At 46.8% G+C, this 18,859-nt stretch overlaps 1 protein-coding gene across 1 annotated transcript in view; it reads left to right on the top strand.

The window, feature by feature from the left end:
* L3HYPDH (trans-L-3-hydroxyproline dehydratase) overlaps window positions 1–18,859 on the top strand; it is a 154,766-nt gene that overhangs the window by 123,784 nt on the left and 12,123 nt on the right. Inside the window, exon 4 of the mRNA XM_068129997.2 lies at window positions 13,983–14,120. Coding sequence (XP_067986098.1) covers window positions 13,983–14,120 — 138 coding nt within the window. The remainder of the gene's footprint in view (window positions 1–13,982; window positions 14,121–18,859) is intronic.

Raw genomic sequence — 18,859 nt, 5'->3', positions numbered from 1 at the left:
CTGTAAACATTTTTTGCAATGCCTGGCAATAATAAACATTGCACGTGATGACGAAACTAAGCACAAACATTAATTCTACACAGAGCAGAGTATTTGTAAACAGTATTTGTTCCTGAGATGAAACGTTAATAACATTAACAAAATTGCTTTAAACATACGTTTCACACAAGAAAGATGCATTGAAGCACAATATATTTGTCGCGTAACTACCCTAGGGTAGCACGGTAGGCCAAACGAGCTTTTACACCAAAGCGTTCAGTTCAATTGCAGACTTGATACACATGGGGAAAGAAAGGGAAAGCAGACGATGAAGAACTTACCTTCACGGATCCCACTGCAGTCCTCAAACCTGCGGAAAATAAACTCAAAACGAAACGGATTTAAAATGTTCAAAAATAACCTGTTTATTAAAACGGAATGCCGGGACAAAGAAAGGAGCGATGGTAAAACTGAATTCCTAAACGGGATCCTCTGCACCAGACTTGCACACAGACGAAGGGGAAGAATAAATTAAAAATAAATATGTGGGTTATTTCTTGCACTTAGCTCCGATCACTGGTGGGATCTCGTCATGGTCTGCGAACCGGTGCGGAGTGCTGTCGACGTTGCGTGCGAAGCGCGCGTGTTGGCGGGAACCAGGCCTCATTTATTTTTTATTTTTTATTTATTTTTTTTGTATACAGAGTCGAGGCTCGTGAAAGAGCTAACATTTATCAAACAAACAAATCAAACAAACAAGCAAACAAAGTATATAAAAAGGGGAGCGGTCGACAAGATGGGGAGAGAAGGAGAGGAAGCACACAAACACAACATTTGAGAGCAGGGACATTGGGAGATGTTTTTGGAGGGAGAGGGCCTGGGGGGAGGCAGGATAGGTATAAAACGCAAGGACACCAAGGACTTCCAGGAAAGAAGTCAAACGTTGCGCCCTTTCACGCTGCAGCGCTCGTACACTCATCCACGCATGGAGAACCGCAGTTCTCGGGCCGCGACTCTTCCTGTTCCCTCTGCACATCTCCCGATGGCGCCTCTGAACACGGTCGGTCTGATCGCTTTCTGGAGCCCTTCATCCCCGTACAACCGTCTTCCACCAGAGTCCGGAACCAAGAGGAGAGAGTCAAGGGCAGAGGAAGGCGTAAGGGGCAAAAGGCACGAAAAGAGAAAGCAAGAGAGAGAAAATGTCGGTCCGAGAGTTATTTTATTGACCATCTCGTGACGTCATCTGTGCCTCTCCACCAATGCCCACAGGCCACCACTGCATGTTCAGGTCCACACCATCCACACATAGTCCGATTCTGACGTCATCGGTCGAACCTTGCCAAAAGTGCGCTGCTTCCTCCTCGTCCTTCCTTCACCGATCAGCGAGTCCCTTCCTACCCCGGCCTTCCCATTGGTCAACTCTCGCCCAATCACTGTCCTTCTGGGCGTAGCTCTCGGCCTGCCTCGACCGATGTGTGCCTGTGAGGTGGGATTGTTAGCCCTAGTGCTTGATGCCTGGCTTCCGGCTGGTTTTTTTGTTGTTATTTAGTGTTGTTTAATGGCAATTCTAACTAGTGTCTATGGTGCGGTGCCATAAAGGACAAAGGATAGATCACAGAGGTTTGACTAACAAGGTAGTAGTTAACATAATCCCTATAACTAGTTAACATGCCCCATTCCTGGTAATGGGGATGAAGATACACCTTAATGCGACATCCGGGCTAAACAGGTCCTCTACTTATTACATGGTGGTGGTCCTTCTTCTTGACGACAGTCGGAACATGTTACATACACAAATCTACCTGACTCTACATATCACTACCTCACCGACATAACAATATATATAGATATATATATATATATATATATATATATTGTTACGGACCGCGGATAAGATGTTCGTTTTGCCGAGCGGAGGCCCCGCGGCCCTAACAGTTACCCCGACTAACCCGATTCCCGAACGTTGGCCGGATCGCGCCACAGATATTCAATATGGAAAAGACAAAAGTGACACGTATGTGAAGAAGAAGAAGAAGAAGACGAAAAAAAAGGTTGAAAATACTACGAAATTTATTCCTACTATATACAGGCTCAAAAAAACCAAGGAGAAGGAAAGATAATAAAATAATATACAGAAGATTTTAGAGACACAGTGCAAATTCCTTATACAAGCTTAATTAAATACCCAGGACAGAACAAACAAAACAAACTCACGTACACAGGAAGGATGGAAAGGCAGGAGGTGGATGGCTGGAGGGAGAGGAAGGTCCAAGGGGGTCCTGCAGCACGATCGGCGCGTTTAGCAGCCGCCGTTCCTTCGCGGCCCTGCTCAAAACCGCCGTTCAGGCCCCAAACTGCTGTTGTTGCTGCTGTTGCTGCGGCTGTGGACGTCGAGTGCTTTGCCAGGACTCGTCTGACTCGTCTGGTCCAAACCCTCAACTCAACAACACTCTTGCACGTCTCCCTGTCCAACCACTCTTTCTCTCTTGGTCCAACCACTCTTTCTCTTTCTTGGTCCAACCACTCTTTCTCTCTCTTTGTCCAATCACTCCTCACCACCGACCACTCAACGCCACCACTTTGCTTCTTGTGCACGCGCCTTTATAACGCCTCCGGCGATCAAGCCGCCGGCCTTCAGGACACGCCCATCGGTGTGCTCACCTCGGCCCTGGTTGGTCGCGCGACCCTCTGGCTCCGCCCTTGATGACGACGGGCGGGCACGCCCGTCTTCCCCGACCCGAGCACATGTTCAATGGTGGTTTTGGAGGGGATGTAATTGGCAATCGAGGCTTGGCAATGACGAAATGGGAAATGGAGGTTTTGGCAATGGGAACGGGGAATGAAGGGAATCTATCTATTTCACTTGGTGCAATGGAGTGTCATCTTAATGGGAGACAAGGCCTTACCCTAATACACATAATAAAGATATAACTATCGAACAGGGGTATTCTATGATTGGCTGACGTGTATGCTTTATGGACTAATTATGGGACGCCCTTTGACCTTTACACTACGGAGGTATTTACAAGGAATCATTACATTTTACAGAGGGTGATATTTACAACAATTTACTATACAATACAACACAATAAAAAAAAAACACAATCCTCATTTCCACAACAATATATATATATATATATATACATACACACATACATACATACATACATACATACATACATACATACATATATACATAAGTATTCAGACCCCTTCACTTTTTTCACATTTTGTTATGTTGCAGCCTCATGCTGAAATCGTTTAAATTCATTTTTCACTCAATACCCTACTCATCAATCTACACTCAATACCCCATATTTACAAAGAGAAAACAGGATTTTAGAAAGTTTTGCAAATTTATTAAAAAGAAAAAAGTGAAATATCACATTTACATAATTATTCAGACCCTTTGCTATGACACTTGAAATTTAGCTCAGCTGCCTCCCATTTCTCTTGATCATCTTTGAAATGTTTCTACACCTTGACTGGAGTCCGCCTGTGGTAAATTCAATTGATTGGACATGATTTGGAAAGGCACACACCTGTCTATGTAAGGTCTCACAGCTGACAATGCATATCAGAGCAAAAACCAAGCCATTAGGTCGAAGGAACTGCCTGCAGGGCTCAGAGACAGCATTGTGTCGAGGCACAGATTTGGGGAAGCCTACAAAAAAAATTCTCCTGCATTGAAGGTTCCCAAGAGCACAGTGGCCTCCATAATTCTTAAATGGAGGAAGTTTGGAACAACCAGGAATTCTTCCAATTGCTGGCCGCAAGGCCAAAATGAGCAATCAGTGGAGAGGGGCCTTGGTAATATATATATATATATATATATATATATATATATATATATACAGACTTGGCATTTAATATAGAATTTTTTTTTTTCTTGACATCGGTTTACTTTCTTAACTCAGTATATCAATCTGGTGAGTTTCTTTTACACTTTGGTGATTTATTTGTTAAAAGAACCATGTCACTGCTTGTCTGTCGCAGCAAGAAGTCAACAACAGGATTATATCACAGGTGGCGTGGCAAAATGTACGGACAGGTGCATTTGATGATTGGCTTCACAGTCGGGTATACAAGGATTGTTGCGTTCTGTATTAGTGGAAAACAACTGCTGCACATCTCCAAAAGTTATTGCCGCTTCCTCTGGAGATGGACCGTCAACTCGACAATGCTGTTTGTCATGGAGTGGTGGCTTTACGAAATTACGGTATGAAACAGCGTGCTATTGCTCAGCAGTATGGCATCACTCAAGGTCAAGTGTCAAAGATCCTGAAACGAAATGCTCAGAGGGGTGTCCCTACTCCAATACCGAGGCCAGGACGTCCCCGCAGAACCACAAGGAGGGATGATCGCCAGCTGCACCGGTTATTCCGCAATGGCCGTACCAAGTCAGCTAATCGGCTTACGGCTGAGTGGCAGCAATTGACAAATGTGCCTGTATCCAGAAGGCTAGTCAACCAACGACTGGTTCAAGCAGGCTATCGTGCCAGGCATCCCCTGAGAAAGCCACGCCTGACCAGACAACACCACCAGCGCCGATTGCAGTGGGCCAGAGAGCACCATCAATGGCCGCCAGGACACTGGAATCACGTGATCTTCAGTGACGAGTCTTGATTTCTGGTCTATCGTCAAGATGGCCATGTCCGAGTGCGTAGACAAGTGCATGCAGCCTACAACGAAGATTGTATAGTGCCAAGAGTCCAAGCTGGAGGTGGTGGGGTGACCGTTTGGGATGCTTTTCATGCAAGGGGAAAAACTGACCTGGTTGTTCTGTATGGAAACCTGAACCAGTTCAAGTACAGGGCCATTCTGGAAGAAACATTGCTTCCATTTGCTCGTGCAGCCTTTCGAGGAAACTTTGTCTTCCAAGATGACAATGCACGGCCTCATCGTGCTCGCATGATCCAAAACTTTCTTGCTGACTTTCTTGCTCTTCGGTGTAGAGCATATGGAGTGGCCTGCCATCTCCCCGGATATGAATCCGATAGAGAACTTGTGGGCAGAATTAACGCTTCAAATCGACCACTTGGACCAGCAGCCGACCTCTGTGCGTGAATTGCAGCAGGCTATTGTCACTGCATGGCAAGCGATTCCTGTCCAAACCTTGGCAAATCTCGTGAACAGCATGCCTCAACGTGTACATGCTCTCCTGAATGCTCGTGGGGGTTACACGAAGTACTGAACTGTAATTTTACTATCCGTAATCCCAGTCGTAATTTAACTTTTGTTTTTGTTAAAAAAAATTTGGCTAATGTGCAAAATAAAGAGATACTTCTGGAAAACGTACAGAAGTTTAACACTGTACTGTCCATGAATTGAGTTCGATATCAGTTTACATCACTTTCAAGGATCAATTTATTTGTTTCGAAATGTCAAATGTGGTTTTTCTTTCTTTTAAAGGTCACATTAACAAAATCTAGAATAATTTCAACATAATTCCAATGAACTTTTGGTTCTAAGACATCTTGAAAAGTAAGTTCACCCCCACAAAAAAAAATTCCATATTAAATGCCAAGTCTGTATATATATATATATATATATATATATATATATATATATATATATATATATATATATATATATATATATATATATATATATATATATATATATATATATATATATATATATATATAGATAGATAGACAGATACAATATATATATTGTTGCGGATTTGAGAATCCTGTGTAATGTTTGTAAATATCACCCTTAGTAATGTAAGTAATTCTTGTAAATACCTCCGTTTAAGTGTAAAGGTCATAGGTCGTCCCCTTAGTTAGTCCATATACAAGCACGTAAGCCACCATATACCCTTCTAAATAGTTATCTCTTTATTCTATGTCAGTATAAGGCTGTGTTTCCCACTAGTTGACTCTGCATTGCACCGAATTGAAATAAGATAGATTCCCTTTCATTCCCCAAAGCCTCCATTCCCAAAGCCTCCATTGCCAACTGCATTGGGCGGTTTTCTTCACCCCAAAACTCCATTGAGCACGCGGTCAGCTCGGAGAAGAAAGGCGTGTCTACACCGCATCATGGGAAGGAGGAGTGAGCCAGCCCCGATCAACCAACCAAGCACGAGGGGTTTGGCTTGAGAGGGCGGAGAGAGAACAATCGGGCAGTTTCGCGAACGTTCCAGGGTGTGGCGATATATAACCCGTCGCCCGGAGCCTCCCACCGCAGTCCACCGGGAGGAGCAGTGGTTGTTGTTGAGAGTTCAGTGGAGGAGGAGCAGTGGTTGTTGTTGAGAGTTCAGTGGAGGAGGAGCAACAAAGTCAAGTTCAATGGAGGAGTGAGCACTGCGAAAGTTGAGGAACAAAACCGCAGCTTTGAGACCGCCGTAGTCCAGCCCCCCTGTGACACGCAGCTTCGACCCGCTGCTACGAAGAAACGCCGCCGTGCGAACGAGATTGAGACGGGTCGGCGGCTGCTCACCTCGAGCCTTGTCGTTTACACGAACCGGACCCGCATCCTTCCAGCTCTGTGGACCACCTGAACCTTCCTCCCCTTTCAGCCATTCGTTCCTGCCTTCATTCCCCATTTGTGTAAGTCTGATTGTCGTCCGTCTTCTGTGTTGTCCTGGGGTATAAGTTAAGCCTGTTTAGATAAGTTAGTATTGCACTGTGTCTTCTGGTCCTTCCATCCTTCTGTCTTTATTTTCGTATCTTTCCTTCTCCTTGGTTCCTTTGATTGTGTAAATAGTAGTAATAAATTATATTTGTTCTTCCTACCTTGCCTTCTTTCCTTTACATCCGTTTCGTTTTAGTGATTTCCCCATTGGATACCTGTGGCACGATTTGGCCAGCGTTCAGAATCGGGTCTCGTTACTTGCTAATGGTTCGTGCCGCGGCTGCTAATCCGCTCGGCAATTAACATCTTGTCCGCGGTCGTGAACGAGGTTGCTCACCTGCCTCCCCAGGAGGGAGCTGGGCAGCTTCAGGACTCACGTCGGTCAGTCAAAACAAGGGGATTAATCCCCCCTTCTTAAGGGGAAAAGGGGCTGACGTTGAGATCCGCAACAATTGGTGTCAGGAGCGAGATTCGGACCTGAAGTGCGCATAACGCACTCGAAATTACGAGTGGCCCAATATTTGATTTTATTTAACATCCTAAATTTAAAATCGTGCCATGGATAGTCAAGGCGATCGGATGCTGGTGGGTGAGTTAGAAGGGGTAGAAGCGACCCAGGACCCCATGGAGGAGGTGGGAGAAATTGGAGGAGGAGAGAAATGAGGATGTGGTTGCGGGGGTATCAGGTGCACAAGATGGCGCCCTCGCGCACCAGGTTTCAGGCGCACAAAATGGCGCCTCGCACGAGCGCGCGGTATCCGCGCCCGCTGCGCCAATGGGGGTGGTCCAAATGCAGGCCCTTATGGATCAAGTTATGGCACAAATGCAGGCGTCCCTGAACCTGCAGGGGGACACATTGAAGGACATAACTGCCCAGGCCAAAGAAGTAAACGAGGGACTGGCGAGGGACAAGGCTAGGTATGAGGCAAAGCGGGTGGAAAGGGAGGTTGACCGCAGGTTGAGCAAAGAGGTTGCGAGGGTATGCGATGAGGTAACGCGAGTCGAGAGGCACCGGTTGAGCGAGTCGGAGAAAAGCACAGGTAACTGGACCAGGGTAGACATCGCGACCCGGGGTATGGAAAAGCCGGCGACCGCTGAGGTAGAAGAGGGAATTTTAATACAGCCAGCGGTCGTCGGGGTGAGTAAAGAAAAAATAATGGGTGTAGTTGAAATTGAAAAGACGAGGGAGGTAGCCCGTGAATTGAAGGGAGAAATTGAATATGTGCAAAGTCCGTATTCACACCTTGATGCCGTGCTTAACCCTTATAAAGATTTGCAGGTGTTGGTGCAGGGAGGAAGAAGAACCCCAAAGGTGAGTCGTGCTGTATGTTGTGCGGGGAGATTTTGCAGGAGGATGTTTGGCGCAGAAAGAATTTTCGCGCGCTTGGGATCGAGGAAGCACCCGGGCATTGGTGGAGGGTCCGTGGTGCGCTGTGTGAGTGGGAATGGCACGCGTGTGAGGAAAAAGTGTGCGTCAAAGAGTGAGCATGTTTTAAAATGTACGGAGTGTACGTGCGAGGGTGAGAGTGACTCGGGGAGTGAGTTGGTGGAGGAGCGGGTGCGAGGATGCATGGTTGGGATGAACGGTGAGAGTGTGCGAGAAAGCACACCTGAGTTGGTTGTGGCGCGGGTGTGGGAGAGCCCATTGAAGCGCGTGAGTGGGTGGATGCGAGAGTGCACGCCCATGGTGAGTGGTACGGAGTACGTACCGAGGGAGAGTGCGCAAGACGGTGCGCAAGGTGTGTTAAGGAAGGGTGCGAACGGCGAGTGTGCGTGAGAGGTGTGGTGTGTAACAGGGAGTGCGGTGGTGGAATGGACGGAGTGTGTGGGATGCACTGGAGGCGCCGAGACGCCAGGTTTTGTGAGTGTGAAACGGGTCGCGTATGCGAGTGAAGCATCGACGTTGACTGGGGCAGCGTTTAGGGCGACGGATTGCTTGCACGGTGCACTTTGTTGGATGCGAGGCCCGGTGCGGGTCGGTGTTGCGTCGCTTCTCTTCGAAGCGTCGTTGCCGATTCGGGCTTGGCCCCGCCCCGCACGGTCGAGTCCGGGCCTTGTCGGGCAAGGCGACCGGTCCGGCTCAGGGACAGGTTGGAGGGATCGGAACGGTGCCCCCTTGTGGCGGGGGCGGGGTTCCGACCGGGCGAGATTGAGCTATCGGGCCGGGGACCGGAAGGTGCCGCGCCAAGATGGTGCATGGAATCTCGGCCCGACCAAACCGCCTCCCCTGAACCGAATGCCGGACGGATTCAACCTGCAGGCGACCAAACCACCCGAATTCATTGCTCGGCTTTGCGAAGCCGAGTTTTAATGAGGTAATGACGCACCGAGGCTCAGATATAGCGGACTGTGATGATAATAGTGTTTTGATCCAAAATTTAGAATAGTGAATAGGATTGGTAGAAGGATTGGCAGTGATTGGCAAATTTTTGATTGGTTGGAATTTGATGGCAAAATTGGTAGTGGGAGATGCCCGATGTGGTGGGATGGAAACTCTGCCATCTCTCACACGTGGGGCACATGAGCTATAGTTTTATGGGGTTTGGCAGTGAAAGCTCACCGAGGGAGGGTTAGGATAATGTATAGGGACCTAGAGATGACCATAGGTAACGGTAGAGGTGTAAGTAGCGACATTGGACAGGTAGTCGGGGACATAGAGAGGTTAGAATGGATGATAATAATGAGGGAGCGCAATAATGTAAGGGGCGATGGGGAAGCGCGAGTTTTAGCAGGGCACCAGGTCGACCAGATGATGCCGTGTGTTTGAGAATCGAAAGTGTATTCGGAAGTGTATTGTGAAAAGTGTGAGGTGATTGTGAGTTGTATTGAGTGTGGAAGTGTATGGAGCAGTGTATGAGGAACAATTGTGGGTGAGTGTATTGTATTGAATGGATAAGCCTGGGAGGAAGGAGGGTGCAGGAGGCACCATGTGTGATTGCACAGGTGTGCCAATACAGGTGAGCATGGTTGAATGAAATGAATGGTGTGGAATATATGGAGTATGGAATGGATGGTGTGGAGGGAGTATGGTGGAAACTGTGGAGTGGAGTGGATGATGCGAAGGTGGGTATGGGGAGGATGGACCCCATCACGAATACCCGGGGAGGGTAGTTTAAGAGTTAGGTAGAGGGAGTAGGTAAATTGTGGTTGGATATTGGCATCTGTGGTGCGTGGTGGAAGAATGGTGTTTGGATGGGTGCATTAGTGACGTGGAAATGGCTGGGCGTGTGGCCTGTTAGTGTGTGTAGTTAAATGGGCACTCCGCCACTGTTAGGATGTCGGCCAGGTGAGGCCGCAGGTGGGCTCTGGGAGCCGTTAGAGTTGTGGATGGGGCCCGAGGATCCAGAGGACGGACCTGGGTAGCCCAGTGCCAGAGAGGGCACCGAGTGGGGAGAGCGCCAGAGGGCCTTCCTCAGTTAGATAGGTTAGGGTAAGGAGCAGGTAAGCTCGGGGGCACCTGCAGTGGTGGAGGTGTGCAGGTGGGTAGACCTGCTGGGAGAGCCACACAACCCAGTCCTGAAATTGTGCAAAGGCACAGGGAGTTGAATCGGGGGAGTGAGACCCCAAATTGATGAAGCACCACAGTTTGGTCAATGGGAATTGGTTCTTAAAACCGCATAGAGTAAGATGGCCAATGGATTGGCAGGGGAAGACCCCGGGTAGTGTAAAGTGTGTTGATGTCATTTAGAAGGTAGATAGGATTGGAATCTCCCCGCACCATCTACATCCACTCACCTGGGGTGACAGAACGCCACACCATGCCATGTTTTTATTATTTACTGTGCAAATGTTTGGATTGTGAGACGCATCATGACGTGGGTGTGACATTGTACTGATGATCCATCTCTCCCTCCTTATGAGGATTGATGATTAATTGGTGATGGCAAATTTTGGATTAGAGGGATTGTGGTGACGAATTTGGTATTAGGGGAAATATGGGGAAGACGTGACATTAGTGACGAATTGGTAAGGGTGTAGATTTTTGTAAATATGGGGTAAGGGCAAGGGTAGAGTAGGTAACAGGGGGGGTTGACGTACGGTAGGGACGAGCTTTTCTCCGCTCGGTCTCCAGGCGCACCTCACCTTGCATTGCATTTATTGACGTGTACCCTTGTGACCTTACCCCTCGCTAACCTGCCCTCTCTGTCTTCCTTCCCCGACCCATTGATCGTGCTCTCTGGGCACCGAGGGGAGCGTGCGGGAGTCTGCCATTGTGTGCCCGAACCCCCGCAACCAGCTGCCTGTATCGATGCACCACTTATGGGTCCGCAAGCATGTGTAAAAACCACATGTCTGTGGCTGAGCACCACTCATGGACCCCATGGGTTGGGGCATGGCCCCTCTGCTGGAACCAGCCACGATGGCCCAAGATCTTGCTTGCAGACCCGGTGAGGTGGCACCAAGCCCACAGGTAAACCACCCATAGTCGGCCCCTGTGGGCCATAAATAAAAAATGGACACGGTTGTGCACTTTTTTTTATGTCCAAATAGGCCGCCAGCAAGAAGACGAAGAAAGACAACATCTGGAAGAACATTGGCCAGCAGAGGGAGCCGAAGAGGGAAGACCAGCACGAGGGTTTTGGTTTTTATTATGAACTGTGGTGACTGTGCACTGACTGGTGCATTTATGGTGCTTTATGGGGCTTTACGGTGCTCTTTGTTGGTGCTGGTGCGTCGATGCAGCGCAGGCTGTCTCCCCCCCCCCCCCCCCCCCAAAAGAACAATCACAGGTCCTGGGTTGCGTTTTGTAAATACAATTAGTGTCACTTGTAAATAATGCTCCCCACCGTACATGCTTAGTTTGAGAACCATTCCGCAATTCGGTTATCCTGTGGGCGTGACTCTGTTAGGCAGGGTGCAATGCAGCAGGGGGACATACTTATTTGTGTTTTAAAACTGTCACATTCAGGGTCAGGTTAATTGTAGAGGGAACTACACCTACGTGTCACACTAAGTAATGTTTATAGGCCCGCGACGTGCCTGGAGGATGACGGTGCAGTGTTGCGGATTTGAGAATCCTGTGTAATGTTTGTAAATATCACCCTTAGTAATGTAAGTAATTCTTGTAAATACCTCAGTTTAAGTGTAAAGGTCATAGGTCGTCCCCTTAGTTAGTCCATATACAAGCACGTAGGCCACCATATACCCTTCTAAATAGTTATCTCTTTATTCTATGTCAGTATAAGGCTGTGTTTCCCACTAGTTGACTCTGCATTGCACCGAATTGAAATAAGATAGATTCCCTTTCATTCCCCAAAGCCTCCATTCCCAAAGCCTCCATTGCCAACTGCATTGGGCGGTTTTCTTCACCCCAAAACTCCATTGAGCACGCGGTCAGCTCGGAGAAGAAAGGCATGTCTCCACCGCGTCATGGGAAGGAGGAGTGAGCTAGCCCCGATCAACCAACCAAGCACGAGGGGTTTGGCTTGAGAGGGCGGAGAGAGAACGATCGGGCAGTTTCGCGAACGTTCCAGGGTGTGGCGATATATAACCCGTCGCCCAGAGCCTCCCACCGCAGTCCACCGGGAGGAGCAGTGGTTGTTGTTGAGAGTTCAGTGGAGGAGGAGCAGTGGTTGTTGTTGAGAGTTCAGTGGAGGAGGAGCAACAAAGTCAAGTTCAATGGAGGAGTGAGCACTGCGAAAGTTGAGGAACAAACCGCAGCTTTGAGACCTCCGTAGTCCAGCCCCCCCTGTGACACGCAGCTTCGACCCGCTGCTACGAAGAAACGCCGCCATGCGAACGAGATTGAGAAGGGTCGGCGGCCGCTCACCTCGAGCCTTGTCGTTTACACGAACCGGACCCGCATCCTTCCAGCTCTGTGGACCACCTGAACCTTCCTCCCCTTTCAGCCATTCGTTCCTGCCTTCATTTCCCATTTGTGTAAGTCTGATTCTCGTCCGTCTTCTGTGTTGTCCTGGGGTATAAGTTAAGCCTGTTTAGATAAGTTAGTATTGCGCTGTGTCTTCTGGTCCTTCCATCCTTCTGTCTTTATTTTCGTATCTTTCCTTCTCCTTGGTTCCTTTGATTGTGTAAATAGTAGTAATAAATTATATTTGTTCTTCCTACCTTGCCTTCTTTCCTTTACATCCGTTTCGTTTTAGTGATTTCCCCATTGGATACCTGTGGCACGATTTGGCCAACGTTCAGAATCGGGTCTAGTTACTTGCTAATGGTTCGTGCCGCGGCTGCTAATCCGCTCGGCAATTAACATCTTGTCCGCAGTCGCGAACGAGGTTGCTCACCTGCCTCCCCAGGAGGGAGCTGGGCAGCTTCAGGACTCACGTCGGTCAGTCACAAACAAGGGGATTAATCCCCCCTTCTTAAGGGGAAAAGGGGCCGACGTTGAGATCCGCAACAATATATATATATACATATATTTCATTTAAACCTATTTGCCTCTCGTGTCACTCTCATAACGCAGACAGGTTTGCAGCTGATGTTCTTCACCGACTTTGCCAATAATTATCAACACACTCGTGTTTGGACAGCATAAAGACAACATTTTGCAGTTTAACATTAGGTGCTGTTATGTTTTAGTTGAGTTTTTATATTTTGGAGTTGCATGTGTATTGGGGATTGCACAGTATTCTTCGTGTGCTTTCAGGGAACATAAGTATTAATGACTTCACTATTTATTGGCAGAGAGGATTGAATACTACACTTTTGTTAAGGATAGTGTTAGTTTGCGTCGGTGGACAATTCTAACCATAGTTTTTTCATCATCTGAAAGTTGGCCAAAGCATGCTAACCACCATGGGAAGCAAAGCAAAGCAGACGTTTCAAACGCTCACCCTTCATCGGAGCAAGGCCTTCATGCCTGAAACTTAAGTTATACTTTGCCCTCTGCAGGAGTTAGCATACCTTTGTCAATTTCAGCAGGTAAAGCCCAATCTTCATTGCTACAGACCTTAGTGATGTCAGACTTTCTGCGAATACACCAATGGTGTGTTGGACACTCGAAAGCAAGATCATTCTTGATAACCTGCTGTAAGATCTGATGTCGAGTACTTTGTAGAGGAAATTATAGGAGTTGTGAAATGTACAACTGTTAGTCCAGACATCGAGACATTTTTTGATGTTCTATTCAGCTGCCCAAAAGCACACTTGGCATAGACAGACCAGTGACCAACCTGACATACACATTGTAACCATTACATCTATGTTGACAACCCATCCACTGATTCCAATGTACATGGATGTAATGAATGAAGATCCTAGTGATGAAAGATCTTTCTCATTAAAAGCTGAAATTGTATTTATTGACATACACGATGTTAAAAGAGGACTTCGCTTTGAAATGTTGCTCTTGAGTTATTAGGAGTAGTAAATTTCTCAAAATATTATAGTATGCTCTTGTGTGTACTCCAATTCAATCTCCAAACCTTTGACTCTCATCGCTGCTGCAATATTTACTTCTGCAGGTAGATCGGTGTCCCACCGGATCTGGGGTAACAGCACGCATTGCCCTTCAATATCGCAAGGGTCAAATAGGCCTTGGACAGACACGGAGCTTCGAGAGCAGTGCCACTCACAGCCAATTCACTGGTCGTGCAGTCGAGGTGTGAAAACATCACATTACACTTAGTCATCACTCAAATCCCTAATTTTTTTTTTTTACTTTGTGAATCAATGTTAACTACTATTGATAGATAGGTTTTTACAGATCATTACCATGTATGGAACAAATTCAACTAAGATGGCATCCTAACCCACAAATGTTGCCTCTGTAGCATGATTCGACTTTGCCCTTCAACGTCACAAGAAATGTCCCTCTTGACTCTGCCAACAGTTGGTACAACTGACTAACATTTATTTTCAAATTAAAACAAAAGCCTGAATCATAGTCGTACATCACAGAATGTAGTCACATCATCTTTGTACGCATGGAAGAGCAAGAGGAAAAAAAAGAGAAGGCCTCATCCCTCCCCTTCCCCTCTCCCATCCACTACACCCTCCCACGCACACTCCTGGAATAACTTTCATTGCATGCACTTGACCTTACTATTCACATGGGCTTTCTTTCCCTCACTCTCTTCTCGTCCTCCATTCCTCACTATAGTCATACCCGCTCCCTGGGATGTCAGAGCGGGGTGGGGAGCAATTCCCCCCCCCCCCACACCCCCCCATCCCCGACTTTTTGCCAGGAGGGTGGGGGAGAAGTGCCTTATCAGGGAAACACCCGGAAAGGTCTGATGAATTTGCTGAACTAACTGAGTGTGAGGTTTCTAAAATGCATCATATTCTTTTACTGCCAATAATTTTGTCATCGCGTCTTTAGAAGCCTCAAGAAGGCAGACCTCAAAAATTCCACAAAAACATTGTATTATTCCAATTAGTGTTATATTTGGTCAATTGAGGCAAACTTCAATGGCCATATCACCAGCACAGGTGGCACTGTTCATTCGTCAGCAGCTATTAATCATGCGATCATTAATTAAGTGATTTAATTTAATTAATTGATATTAACAATTTTAACAACTAATTTTAATAATTCGATTATTAATAATAATTTAAATTAATTAATAATTTAACAATAATTTTATTTAACAATTTTTAATTAACATATTTTTTATTTAATTAATTTTTAACAACAGATTTATTAATTGTTTTATAATAATCTTGCGATAATCGCCGATTTTTATGCCATGCGTACTTCTGGTAGCGTTGTCTGCTGTAACTTTTTACTTATGCTTACATATACGATTGTTGGCGAGACTCCACTCACACTATAGTTACCTCCAGCACCGAAGGTTATGTTTTCGCCCCTGTCTGTTTGACTGTTTGCCTGTATGTTTGTGAACAGGATATCAAAAGGTTTTGTGGACGAATTCAGACTAAATTTGGTGAGAGGTTGGGTATGCGACAAGGATGGAATTGTTACATATGGTGAAGATCCTGATCTGGATATGGATCTGAGAATTTCGAAAATGATTCTTGGCCAATGAGGGGAAAAAACTATGTATAGCACGATATCTCAAAAAGTTATGGACGGATTTGGACGAAAATTGGTAGACAGGTTGGTTGTGTGACAAGGACGAATCGATTCGATTTTGGTAAATATCTGAATCTGGATCTGGATACGAGAAATTTTACCCTCTCCAGGCGAGAGGGTATTGCATTTGGGTCAGTTTGTTTGTTTATCTATCTGTCAGTCTGTCTGTGTGTTTGTCCACACACAATGAGTATGCTTTTCTCTCCAACCGTTGGTCCGATTGCGAATAATTTTTAGCCATAGGAGCGCCTCATGTACAATTTTTAAATGATAATTATGACGTCATATGTCATGTGGTACGGTCGCCATCTTGGAAAAACCGAATAGCTTTGCACCACTATATCTCCAAAACCTCTCCATGGAAAAAAATGAATCATTGTCAAGTACTCCCCATGGGGAACAACATATACAGTCATACCCCATTTTACGCCATTTCGACCTACGTCAAATCCGACTTTACGCCACTCTTCTAGAGTAAATTTCAGTTCAGCGAACGTCATTATGTGCGACTTTACGTCACTCCTACATCATCATCTCCTTTATCTCGAAGGAGGAGAAGACCATGCCAGGCTACAAAGTCGCGAAGGAGTGGATAACGCTAATGCTTGGGGGTAATTGCACCGGCGACTTCAAGCTGAAGCCGCTCTTGGTGTATCTTGGTGTATCATGTGTGTGAGTATGAGGATGAGCTTTAGGCGCAAATGAGGAATTGAATGAGGATCTTTGGAATGAACTTGGTGAAATGAGGCATTGGTCGATAATGGTTGTGTGTGTGAGAATCTGGTTATCGTTGAACTTGGTGAAAAGAGGCAATTGTCTGGGATGACCGGAGAAAGTGTATGATTGGTGTATTGAGGACATGTGTAATGGTGTTGAGTGATTGACTTGCATGGGGTGCAAGTGGATAAATGGAGAGAATACTGGTCCTGACGGCTGGTCTGGTCAGACAGAAGCGTCAGAACAACTGGTCCTGACGGCATCAGCCCACGGGTCCTAAAATCATGTTCTTCCGCTCTTTCACTCCCTCTTTCTGTTCTCTTCACCCTCTCTTTTGCTCAAGGCCATCTGCCATCTGCTTGGAAATCAGCCAACATCACCGCTTTGCACAAAAAAGGTGCAAAAACAGATCCTAGCAACTACAGACCAATCAGCCTTCTCCCAATTATCAGCAAAGTCATGGAATCCATCATTGCTTCAGATATGAAATCTTTCCTCTTCTCCAATGGCTTGATCTCTGATCATCAATTTGGTTTCAGACCTGGTCACTCTACTCTGGACATGCTGCTTCTGCTTTCTCAACAATGGATGGAGATCCTCAACGCCAAACAGGAAATTAGAGCTGTCTCCCTTGACATTTCACGTGCCTTCGATACGGTCTGGCACCCTGCTCTGCTCACCAAACTCTCCTCCTTTGGTATCCATGGAAATCTCCACACATGGCCGGCGGACTTCCTCTCTGGTCGTAGTCAACGTGTGGCCCTAAATGGGTTTCTCTCATCTCCTCTTCCTGTTCAGGCTGGAGTTCCCCAAGGTAGTGTTCTGGGCCCTGTGCTTTTTCTGGTCTTCATCAATGATCTCTCTGACTCTCTTGAAAATCCTCTCTATCTCTTTGCTGACGACTCTACTCTCTGTCGCTCCATTCCTCATCCCTCAGATCGGCAGTCTGCAGCCTCCTCACTCTCTGCAGACCTGGACAAAATCACAGACTGGGCATCCAAATGGAACATGTCTTTCAATCCTGATAAATCTCACACTCTTACGATGTCTCTCCGAAAAGACCGACTGGACAACCCTCCCATCCACTTTCTGAATAATCCTCTCCAAGAAGTTCTGTCACTCAAGCTTTTGGGTCTCACTATTTGCCATGATCTTTCCTGGGAAAACCACATTTCAAATCTGGCCTCCAAGGCCAGTCGCCGACTGGGCATCCTCCGTCGTGCGAAGTCCTTCCTTGGCACACCTGAGCTCCTCACCACATACAAGGCTTTCATCCGCAGCTCTATGGAATACTGCTCTCCCCTCTGGTCTGGTGCTCCTGCCTCACACCTAGCTCGTCTTCACGCTGTTGAAACCAAAGCGTTCAGAATCATTGGAATCTCCCGCGATGAAGCTAACTCCAAGGGCCTTTCACTCACTCACCACAGGCAGGTTGGTGGTCTTTCCGTCTTCTACCGACTCCTCTCTGGCCTTGCCCCCCCCCCAGCTCTCTCTGGGCTCTGTCCCCCAAATATTCCTACAGGTCGCACAAGATCTGCCTGCAACCCTCTTATGGTTAAACTGCCAAAATCAAGACTTTCTGCTCACCTTCACTCCTTCATTCCTCTTTTCTCCTGCCTCTGGAACAAACTCCCTCACTCTCTTCAATCCCACTCCACCCTCCAGGTCTTTAAAACAGCTGTTCACCACCATCTCTTATCCTCCCCCATCCAAAACCTTGATCTTTTCTACCCCCGCTAATTTCGGTCCCCTTGTGTTTTATACCTCTCCCCCCCCCCCCTTCCCATGCCTCCTCCCCCCAAGCCCTCCCCCTCCCACACTCTACCTGCTCTCAAATGTTGTGGTTGTGTGCTTCCCCTTCTCTCCCCATCTTGTCTTCCGCTCCCTCTTTTTGTATATTTTGTTTGTCTGGTTGTTTTGTTTGTGAAATAAATGTTAGCTCTTTCACGAGCCTCGATTCAGTATACAAAAAAAAAAAAAAAATACTTGGTGTGTGGGAATAAATGGTGTGTGGAGTGAGTAGTGTGGATTGAGTGGTGTGGAGTGCATGGTGCGAAGGAATGGATGGGGGAGGATGGACCCCTTCATGAATACCCGGGGAGGGTAGTTTAAAGTTAGGTAGAGGGAGTAGGTAAATTGTTTGGAAATTGACATCTGTGGTGCAGGGAGTAGCAAGTTGTTGTTTCTGCATATCCTTGTAAAGAACCGATCGACGTGTGCATGTGCATGGATTTGTAAATGCCTGCCTGCACGTCGTCGTTTCTGCGTATATCGCATCGTCCAAAAATAAAGAAGCAAGCAACTTCGGCCGCTCGAGGAAAGACGGGGCACACCTACGACTCGGAGGCGAGCATCGATCCCCGGGGCAGCTGTAGTCCAAGCCATTTATCCCAAATATGGGGCCAGATAGGAAAAAACTGCAACACTACATATCAGTGCGAAATTGTATGCAGTAATATATACCAGATAACATATCAAAAGTCTAAAGCTCTAAAAATATGGGGTGTCTGTCAAAATCACTGGTACATGGACCCCCCTTTTCATCCTTTTGCGGTACGATTTCTTCACATTTTGCGATACATTCCGAGC

Source organism: Myxine glutinosa, chromosome 1 (genome assembly GCF_964187855.1).
Source record: "Myxine glutinosa chromosome 1, kmMyxGlut1.1, whole genome shotgun sequence".
Taxonomy (NCBI): Eukaryota; Metazoa; Chordata; class Myxini; order Myxiniformes; family Myxinidae; genus Myxine; species Myxine glutinosa.
Note: the sequence above shows the minus strand (reverse complement) of the source record. Positions and strands in the feature narration are given on the sequence as shown.